Source organism: Bombus affinis, chromosome 2 (genome assembly GCF_024516045.1).
Source record: "Bombus affinis isolate iyBomAffi1 chromosome 2, iyBomAffi1.2, whole genome shotgun sequence".
Classification (NCBI taxonomy): domain Eukaryota; kingdom Metazoa; phylum Arthropoda; class Insecta; order Hymenoptera; family Apidae; genus Bombus; species Bombus affinis.
In genome coordinates, this window is record NC_066345.1 from 6,044,183 (window position 1) to 6,055,698 (window position 11,516).

The 11,516-nt window shown below is 36.3% G+C and overlaps 1 protein-coding gene and 1 long non-coding RNA gene across 2 annotated transcripts in view; one reads left to right on the top strand and one right to left on the bottom strand.

The window, feature by feature from the left end:
- LOC126928720 (lachesin-like) overlaps positions 1 to 4,097 on the bottom strand; it is a 96,601-nt gene extending 92,504 nt beyond the window's left edge. Inside the window, exon 1 of the mRNA XM_050744420.1 lies at positions 3,359 to 4,097. Coding sequence (XP_050600377.1) covers positions 3,359 to 3,497 — 139 coding nt within the window. The 5' untranslated portion in view covers positions 3,498 to 4,097. The remainder of the gene's footprint in view (positions 1 to 3,358) is intronic.
- LOC126928738 (uncharacterized) lies at positions 3 to 5,738 on the top strand. The gene is made up of 3 exons (XR_007716922.1): positions 3 to 192; positions 4,702 to 4,972; positions 5,430 to 5,738. It is a non-coding gene; the product is annotated as an uncharacterized LOC126928738 (long non-coding RNA).
- Positions 5,739 to 11,516: the final 5,778 nt, after the last annotated feature.

Consider the following 11,516-nt stretch of genomic DNA (forward strand, 5'->3'; position numbering starts at 1 on the left):
AAGGTAAACCGCGCGCCGTCTTACGATACAACTTGTTCCCATATGCAAACTACGTACATGTGCAAAAACACGGCGGAAAGTTACCCTATGGCGAGGCGACTAGAGAAAAAATGCATACCGCGTGCATGTGGACAGAACTGTGCGAAAGGTGAATGAAAAGGGGCTTGTCTGTGTGTGCAACGACTGTATCAGGTGCGTTTTAGTTTTATGCTTGATTCCAAAGCTTGTTTATTACGAATGTTTTACAAATTATTTGCTATAATTGGTGTTACCGGTAATTTGATATAATTAAACCACTATTTGCGATTTTTCGTATAGAAAAACAGATTCTGATGTAACAAAATAGGAGCAGACGAGCTTCGTAAGTTTATCCACGTTGCCTGATTGCTACACTACGTCGATGAGTATCTACTCAATCATTCTTTTCTCATTTTACTTAAAAGTATAATTAATATAATAAAGAAGATCTACTTTTCCTCTACGCAATAATTATGACGTGATATGATGTTCGAATGAATTTTTTAAATGTTTTTTTACATAGTAGCTACTTGTTTTATGTGTTAATGTGCAGTAATGGTAAACATATATCAGATAAATCGGAATCTATAGTATATATAAGGAGATTTATATAATTGGGAAATAATTGTAATTAGGAAAAAGTATTAGGGAGAAATATTAAGAATGCTCATTCCAAAGCGATTAAGCGACGCAATTTTCTTGGATGCATAATTATAGCTATTCCTCTTTCCGCATCCGTTTCAAGCGGCAACATTCTCAAGTTATCTGTTCCAACTTATATGTGCTATGCACGTATCTACCTGTACCTATCTAGCTCTTCGATTGGAGAAACAGATAAAGAATGAGAAATAAACAAACATAAGTCTCGCGAGGTTATGAAGTTCAGAAATCGAATAAATAGAAGATATGGCCAATCACATCTTTCTAGTGGGAATTTGAACTGTCACTAAGAACTTTGTTATAGAACTTCAACTCGTCTTCGCAACGATAAAGCTTAATTTTCTACAAAAGTTTTCTTGACAACCTGACAAGCCAACTTCTATTATCTGCATCTCCGCACGCGTGCATGCTAAACATGGGAAATATGAGAGTATGCGAATGAGTTCGAAAAAAATATCTATACTTTTGCCAAACATTATATATAATTATATTTATATATATAATCGTATATATACTATAATATCACTCATTCGAAAGAGAATTATTCATAACGTTCTCCTTTAGTATCTCTATTTTCGGTTATTGTTTATTGATTAATCCTAGATTGCACACGTGAACAAAAGTCACATCAGTGCGCACGCCGGGTCTGCTAGGCTTATTACCCCCTCTTCCCCAATTTAATTATTATTCTATCAGTAATCATCCAGACTGAAAGATATATTTTTTATTACTTAATGTTAACGGCTCAAAGAATTTTAGTAAAAAAGTGCAGTTAAAGAAAATGTATATTTTATAACATGTAACATACAACATATAGCCGTCAGGCCCAACGCGTGTTCTGCGGGGTTGATAATTTCGTGAAGGATTTCAATAAAATGTGCAAATTTAATTATAAGCGAAAGCATTTTTAGTTAACTGTTATAACAATCACTCGTGGTTACCCTTCACGTTGTTTGGAAAATAATAATGCATATCGTAGGCAGAATGCAACGAATGTTGCTTACCGGATACGTTTAAAACAAAACGGATAAGAGGGCGAGAGCGGAATGATACAAAAATAAAGGAAGAAGAAAGAGGGAGGGAAAGGCAGACGCTAAAACTTGAGGAAATACGGTAAGCAGTGGCACATGGCACGTCTTGTTTCTGTGGTAAAAAGTGTAGCGGCTGTGAAATGACTTTTTGCCCGTGGGCTCGAAACGGTGAACGGTTGAACGATCGCCTCCAGGCAGTACATTTTGGATCTTTTTTGGCGCAAGTTGACCTTACGTGTTAGAAGCGAAAGTTTGGATCGTTCGTTAAGCTGAACGCTTTACGTACTGTGGATTACGACACTTGCCGTTCGTAATTTTCTACCCTTTCTTCCCTCTTACTTCAGTTTGCTCTTAATTAACCACGATCTTCGTGTTTTTCTATCTGACGAAATTTTTCGTACTTCTCTCTTACTTCCTTCTCGTTTACGCTACACACGTTATATCGAAATCATGATTTTCCTTAGATAAACTTGATCCTTTTTATAATATTTTCTCCAATGTTGGCAAAGATTCAATGTATCAATAATATCTCGCTTACTTTCTTCTTGCTTTTTCATTATTTCTACCAATATCATACATAGGGAACACGAGATTTCCGATTATGATACTTGTCTAACGTGTAAAAGTAGCAGATAGTTAAACGAACGTTTAGGTTGATGAAACGCTTGTAGAACAACAATTGCCGATATCCTGTCGATCGAAAGTACTTGTCATGAGGTATGCAAGTATAAATAGGGATTTTTGGCGCGGTTTCTCTTACGAAGCCATCGAAAAACTGTCGAACTAGTTGAGTAGCGATAGACATTTACCGATGGCCTGTCAAAAATTCATTTTCGCGCTTTTCACCTGTCAATACGCGTTACTGTATGCATTCCATGCGCGTTCTCATTCACAAATCATATGGTAGGTACGTTGACTTCCTGTTGCAAACGAAACTGCTCTATTCCTACTAAACTAGTCTCTCTATTGTATATAAAAAGTTGACGATCTGCTACTTTGAAAAGCACATTGCGTGATTCGCTCGTTCGTCTACGATTAAATGTTGCTGACATTTGCGTGTAAAGTATTCGGGTTAGTTGATTTTGTCATGAAGATCTGAGGTATATATATATATAACTTTCGTACGATACATAAATACCCGCTTTTAACCACGAAGACATATCTGGGCCGTTAATTTCTATTTAGTGCTTATTCTTGTGCCTTGTCTTGTCTTGTTTTATTATATAATTTTACATGCTTATCGACTTATGCGTTGTTTCAAAGTTCCATCGTCACATTATCGAAACATTATACGTGTCATCGAGGAGTCACATAGCATATAAATCGATGTTTCGCGAATGATTAACGATTAATTGAAAGTTCGACGACGTTCATTACTACCAACGTTTCATTACGATTATCGATCTATATCGATTAACCCGCAGCGAGCAACGTACGTGGCAAACGGGGCAATAACCAATCGATTTCTTATCGATAAACCATTTACTCTGTTCGTCCGATCGCGTTTTCTTTCTTCAACAAAGAACAATAACAGAGAAAGGGCTAACGCGTAAAGGTTGGAAAGAAAGGGAAAATTATGTAATATCCCTGTACACATGATACGTGACACCGGCGAGACAAAGAAAAGGATAGTTGGCAAATATTTTTACCTTGATGAAGGCCAGAACGATCAACATTGTGTCCATTGACATGTCCCATGCCGTCGATTCCGATAAACGTCAAAAGAGACGTTAACGAAGCGATCATCGAGATCGTCCTCGAAGCTTTAACGGCACGAGCTGCTGGCATTCCTGCTTGCCGGTTCTTTCTCGACGAAAATCGTAGATCGTGTCAGTGAAACGCTGCTAAACCTCAGATATAGGAGAATACAAAGACGTATCGTGATGCAACCGTTCTATTAATCGTATCACTTTGTTTCGCAAATCGGTCCTCGATTAGCGCACCTGGTGCCGCTCGGAGCGCCTTCTGCGTGCGAGGCACGTGCTCCGAGCAGTTCCCGGCCGAACGACTCCGCTCATCTCCGCGTTCTTTCTTCTTCTCGGCTTGTTTTTCTCTCGGCCACGGGTCCAGTAATATGTTCGTAGATCCACGGATCGCAACGTTAATAATCACACTAATAGTATTTGTCTAGAAACGCAAGCACTGAGGGTAATGTTTCAAGGATAAATGGAGACGCATTGAATTGTCATCGAATAAATTATTCTTGCACAGACGTTAACCGTGAAGCTTGTAAATATTCAAAGTTAACACTGACACTGAACGATACGTTTACTCGTCGTATATCGATAAGGAAGAGGGTCCACGACGAGCTCTCCTTCCCGAGGCTGGTCCTGGTCCCTCTGTCCCGGGCCGTAGACTGTCTGCTACCTGGAAATCCTCGGTGTACGGAGTATGCTCCTGCCTCCACCTCCACCTCCACCTCCACCGTCCACCTACAACCCCTCCTCCGAAGGCACCACTTCCACCCACCGCCACTCGCCGCCGATAAACTTCCTACGGGCACCCTCTGACATACACCCCCTCGCTTCCCTACTCTCTGCCGCCTGCAGCCCGCACCAGGAACCGTCTACCGGCTAGCGCCTGCGCCGACCAAACTGTGCCCTGATGCCCGGGCACTGCTGCTGCCACTGCTGCTACCTCTGCTGCTTTCTCGTACCTTCACAAATCTCTCCTCCTCCACCTCTCAACTCCCGTTACCACTCTCTTGCCCCTCAACCCCGTTTGCGCGCTTCCTTTTCTCTATCAGTCCATCTCTCCTTGTCGCTTTTTCCGGGCTTTCCTATCCCCCGCTACACCGACTTCTCTTTCTTGGTTTCTTCGTTCCTTCGTTTTCCCCGTTTCCGTCTCTAACCGTGGATATTTCTGCTTTTCGCCCTTGCCGGGTTTTCAGCTTTCTCCTTCTTCAGAAGTTCCACGGCTGGGAACCGTTCCCTGCTCTTCGTTTCTTCTCGAACACATGCCGTTCAAGTTTCTGTTTCTTTCTTCGTTTCAGCTGCTTGGTCGACCGGTTCGTCGCATCCCTCTTACCTGAATCTGGATGACGCCGGTATCAGGTATAACGAGTTTCGCCGGAGCAACTTCCAGGGGACCGTAATCGGTGACGTCGCGAGCCTATAATGCTGTTTAATTCCGACAGAGGGTTGGAATTTTAGGTCTAACCAGGAACATGACGAATAATAATTGAACTACTTAGTGGTTCCCGATATCAAACGGTCGACGAGGATATTGTTCCGTTACCAATTTGAAAATCAAATTACTACGAGGTTCGGGATTTTTGCGTGTTTTTTAATTGTCGTTTTGTTACCGAATCATCGATTTGGCATATATTACGGATACCTATAATCAAAGGATGTACGTCACAATTTATCTAACCGTAAAATCGCCAATTTTCCAAAAGATTCGTTGCACTTTATTTTTGTCACGTTTCGGTTGAAAATATGTTGTTACTTTAAAATGTAACGCGAGATAAAATATTTGAAAGAGAAAGTACATATACAGAATAATTCAAAAGATTGAAAAGTTTGAAGAAAATAAAGTTGAAGATACAAAGTGAATTGGAATGAAAATTCAGCAATATGCAATAACGACACATAAAATGCACGCATTTCCGTATAAATAAATGTTTGATTTTTATTTAGATATGATTTTAAATGTAGTTGACGAACACCTGTCGCCTTCTATTCTCTGGTATAGCGGTTAGAAGGCTTGTTCTGTTTCTAGACACGAGATAACGAGTTTCGTTGCGACAATTCCACGCATCTAAGAAGATCACGACCTACTACCGAGGAACTACGCGAAGAAGGCGATGTAGAAGGTAGGTCGAAGCAGTCTGAGCTGACGTTATGAGAATACGAGAGACGGAATTTAGAATCACGGAAGTGATTGCTCCAAAATTACGACGTGCGATCTGTACTATTGTTAGTCGAGTCAAGAAGTCAAATATTTTCGATTTCTATTGCGAATAACGATTAAACCTCTTTAAAAAGATAGCAAAATTTTATTATACCATTTTTTCATTGGTTATCCCATTATTCGTTAGATTTTAAAATATTTCTATTGTTCTTTATAAATATAAATATTTTTTTTATTAAATATCGCTACTACGTCCATCAAATAATCTTATTAATCATTTGGAATTTTTCCAAAATGGATAAAGTTTAAAATCGCAGTATCTCCTAATTTTTGGAATGTATCGGTAATATTTCATAGCTGATTGCATCTTCTATAATGTATCTATTAAAATTCGTAAATCGTGTTATCTTTGTTATATTTAGTTTTAAGCAATCAATTTTTGTCTCTTCCTGAGGCATTTAGTTTCTGACGCAAAAATTACCATTATTGGGTGTACAATAAAGTATTACAAATAATTATATCGTTATAACTGCATTTAGACGTTGATGAAATTAATTTCTGATCTTAGATTTTATAATTTTTCGTTTTACCACAGTCTTTGTTGCTTACGGATTAAAAATATGTTTTTAAGAAAATTTTAAAGTTTTCAACCCCCCTTCCTTTTGCTTTATTTATCTCTTTCTTCCTTTGCTTCCATTATTTGCTTCCTCTGACTGAAAATGCATTAACTATTGATGTAAGTAAAATTGACTGGATTATGTAAACGAATTGAGGTAACATTCAATTAAGATTTAAGAAACGTTTTTAAAACGCGCAACTATTCTCTTTATATCAGAGTGACAGCGAAAAATTATTGAAATGTTTCAAAAAACACACTACGTTATAATTACGCTGAAATTTATTTTGACCTGCTTAGCGTCATAATAGACGTTACACTTTGAATATTTTACATATTTTTGCATTTCATATAGATGCTGTGTATTTTTATATCCTCAGACATCCTATGGATGCATAAAAATCTGCGGTTTAGTTATAATGGACTTTTGTAAGCGATTACCCGGATTAAATAACTAAAACTAGTTATGTTTTTTTTATTCCTTTTGTTATGACTACTTCTATCCGTGCTAAGTTGAAAGTCATGTTTTTATGTACCAAGCGTTTCGCGCAACTGGGCAAGCTGTTTCTTTAAAATGGTTAGAAATAGCAAAAAATGCCATAAGGCGAAACAAAACAGCATAGAGTGAAGTAGGTCCTAGAATTCATTTTATGCATTTTCGTACATCGGTGCATCTGAAAGGTGCAATTAAGTGCGTGTTTTTCGATCATTCTTGTCAATCTTAATTATCTTAGGCACACAGATCATTACAATTACAGGATACATACGTTCATAAATTATTTATCATAAAAATACATTGCACGCTATAAAGGTTCGACAGGAATTAAATTACATTTTTATGTTCTGGAATATCAGAAAAAATGGTTTAAAAGGGAAAGACTTTGAAAATTCTTCGTAGATATAACGCCTACATGTGCATTATATAATTGCGCAATATTTTTAAGTAGAGTTGCGTGCATGTTACTTTATACAGATTAAATCTGCTTGTAATTCCGCGTAAAAAACGCTAGAATAATATAATGAAGCAAGGCAACGTTCAAATGCTTCTTCGTGGCATTTGAATCAGTTCACACGTCGTTTTCTTATAATTTTTGTCACACCTATAATAATATTTATTTATTGTTGCGCGATATACTCTGATCCGTATCTTTGAATTTTCTATAAAATCAAATGTCGAATATGTATAAATATATTGTCTTTATCCGCTTATCATAATCCCACAAAGAAGAGGTCAAGCGGTCTCGATAACGGGAAATATTTACAATATTTATATAGCGATATTTATTTCAAATGTTTCGCATAGGTCATTCCTCTCTATAGTCAAAATTTTGCTATTTTACGTTAATATATCTTTTTACGCTATACAACGAGTGAGTTTATTCTATGTGAAAAATTACGTATCTACTGCTTCATTTATGAAAAGAACGATTCTGAGAGAGTCTTCTTTGAACCATTCATCCTTTTCCTTCAATTATCCTCCTTCTAATTGCAAGCAAAAAAGAACTTTAATTTGTGCCAGTTACGTAAACAATTTTAATTATGTATTCTGCATGTACGCGTGCAGCACGAGTATTTGTTTAATATAATATAATTGTTAATATATCTGCTTCGGGCAATTTATTTCCAACATCCTCCGATCGAATCCAGTCTCGAATGCAAATTTTGAAACTCTGAAGAATGCTCGGAGGTATTTATTTTAATGCCGTACATATTTTGCTACTGTAGCTGCAGAATGCTGTGATTTTATATTTTCTCACCGTAATATACATATGTATACATCTAAGGATTTATCGTTTCTATAAAATGTTTAAAACAAAATAATTTAACCATAGGAATCTCATATAATAACCATGTACGTGTATTTTAATTAACTGTTTTCATTATTTGATTGCTCGGATTAAACGTTAAGGTACAGTTATTCGAATATAACTTTTACACCTGTGGGTCGGTGATGATCTACAAAAAAAGAAAAGGAAGAAACAGCCTCGAAATTAATTTTAATTTTGAAATTCATGGTGGAATTTCTTATTGCATCGTATCCTTACTCATCTCAGAAGATCAGAAGTCTCAATGGAACTATAGTGCACTATAATAAATCTTGGGAAAAAAGAATTCAAATTACATTAGTTTTCGAAGTCACTTTATTTGTAATGCGCTTACATTCTGTATCATAATTCCTGTACAAATTGTTTCCATACGTTTATACGTACATACCTACGTTGACTATGTATCGATTGTAATAATGGAACTTATTGCTAGCGTGTTTACACTACGATGCCACTAATTCAACTTCAGTATTCACTTTCACAGTATTTAGCTCAATATTCACGGTACTCTTACTTGCCTTAACTTAATTAATTTCCTCTAACATCGTCGTTCTCGATGTAACAAGCAGTATGTATATTAAAGCGCAAGATCTGTACGTCCTCGTACGATCTTTGATTAAACTACGTATCATTCGTTCTTTTCTTATTTTTTAATCACCAGCGATATTTTGTGCTGTTACACGCGCACGTAATAATATCGTGCTTCTTATCAATTTGTATCTCTTATTTTTGATAATTGAAATTTTCGTATTTTATATAGGCCGTTCCTTATCTCATAGCAGCTAGCAAGCGCTGTTAGGCGAATGAAAAGGCAGCCGCCTTATAACGCAAAGGAAAAAGTACGAAGGACAAAGAGAGGAAAAGAGCGAAAGGAGAATGTTGAGAAGTTAAAGTGCACGAAAGGTCGTTTTCGTGTTACGCGACACAAGCGTGTAGAATAACCGACTGAAGAGGATAAAAATGTAAAAGAGAAAGTGTCGCGCTCTTACATTCTCGTTAATCCATAACCGTAACGAAATTGTAAAACGTTTCACGATTCAATTTCTTTAAAGTAACAGTTAACACGTCTCGATGTATATGTTTTGTATTCCGATCAATTGCAAAACTGATTGCGTATTCATACGATATAGCGTGTATTATAATTAACAGACGACGGTAACGGGATCGTGTGAAAGTAATTAATTACTGCCGTCACATGCGGCAAGGAAACAGGCCAATTAACCTTGCCACTTGCGAGTCAAGGCAAAAGTGTTTAATTTCTAATTGTTTCCCATGCACTTAATGCCCGCGTCAATATTCGATGCCCACGCTGTTAACGAGTTTCGTTAACGATGCTTTGTTCGATTGGGTGGTTAGTGCGCTGGTTATTACCGTGTTTACCCTGTTAAGCACTTTCTCTCTTCATTCTCTGTTTTCCAATTTTTCTACACTTTATCCTTCGTGTTGGTACGCACACCAACGGAAACATTTAAAAATGCATCCAAATGAAATACAAATTACATACGACGACAGTACTGTTCAATGTTATAGAATTCATTTTCATTCGATCAATACCACACGAATTTATACTGCTGAAATGACACGAACATCTGGAAAATGTAATACCATCGATCAGGACTTATTTCTCTGCAAAGATAGTAAGGTTAATAATATTATAGAGATTCTATTCCTTATGAAACGATATGTTCGCTCAATAATTTCTGTCTATTGGTATTTACCTACATGTGTACATATATGTATAATACGAATCATATATGATAAAATTATCGACATAATTATCAATGATTATTCGGTTTTGCAAACGAGCAACCTTTTTTCTATTGCAAACAAAGAATTGCTTTATTCAGATTGAAACGTAACACAGGCAAATCGTATAACCAACAGATATCCAAGACAAAGTAGTTAAAAGAACAAATTACGAAGCTTTAAGGATGAACGTTTGCTGATTGTTGGTGAAACGGACTGCTCATCGCCTGTCAAAAATGTCACTTGTGATCTATGGTTTCGCTATCTTTCAAACGCGCACCAATGTTTTTCGTCCAAAGAATCAAAAGTTACGAGACAATGATATAAGGAGTCACTCGAAATTATTCATAGTTTATTATAAAATTGCATTGGGTAAATATATATTTCCTTATTTCGTACGAAATCGATCTGTCATATGTCATATTATTTAAGACATATTTTCAGATGAGGGAAAGTATAGTTTATTCCAAAGCACGGAGGGCATAAACATGCGAATTTCGTACAACAACCATACTGAATGCATTAGCTAGATTTTGAATGACCTTAAATCAGTCTTATCTAACTTAAGCTCCAAAGCTTGGAACGTCTCTCTCATTCCATATGACGCTGCACTATATGCATGTAGCCAATACAAACATCACGCGCCTTCTGCTTTAAAAGCAAGGCAGGAGACGAGGTATGTCATATTAGATCTGTTAAGGCTGTCGTTCCTTTAATAACACAATAAAGGAGCAGCAACAGCTCGCCTCCCACATCTTCGTGTTCTTATATGTACGTATCTTAAACAGAGGTGCGTTCGTTAATCTACAAAAGGAGACCATTGACGCTCCTTCGCTTCTCTCAACAGCAGTCGAAAACACTTGTGTGCTGATTGCAAAGTAATTGCATGCCGTTTGTATATTGTTCGGTTGTCTATCGATGTGCAACGGCTAACAAGAAACTAATTGAATTGAATCGACGATGAATAGTTTTGCATAACGTGAGATACGATGCGATAAAGGTATAACAAAAGAAGGTATTTGGTTGAAAACTCTAGATATACACGAACTAATTCGTATCTTTAAGTATAAAATTTGGGACAGTAAATAAAATAGAACAGATCAAGTGGTCGTGTTTAGACTTGGAATTGATCACACGAAACTAACGAATAGGCACCTGATATTATGTAACTGTAGCAAATCAGACATCTTCAGATATACAGCTGATACTAGTCAAACTAAAACACATACAGGAATTGCCTGAATTGACTGTTTGAAAGAAAAATCCCTGTAATATAAGATCTAATGTAATTTGATTGTTTTTATTCAATTATATGTGTTTTATTTTTAAAAATGTGTTTTTATTTAATTATATAATTGTATATCTCTTTCTTTGCTTTTATAATGAATACACTGTAAACATTTACCAAATGTATGACGTTGTAACACTCATGTATATTGCATTACATTTCGCTAATAACCTTAGAATTTGATGCAACATTAATAAATAAATAAATAAATAAGGAAAGAAAGAAATAACAGATACTTGTTGTCGTATTGATATCAATTCATTGTACATGCGAAAAACAACTGCATATTAACAATTTATTATTATTTTTATTAGTCGTAAAGTGGATAACGCGTTTTGATCCCCTTTTAAACTCACTTATTGTGCAACGAGAAACCGAATAAAGGAATATAATCACGTAAGATAATGTTATCTACGTGATTATCCTTCGTCCACATTTATACTCTATTGATATAGGAAAATAATAAGTCAGAAATCAAT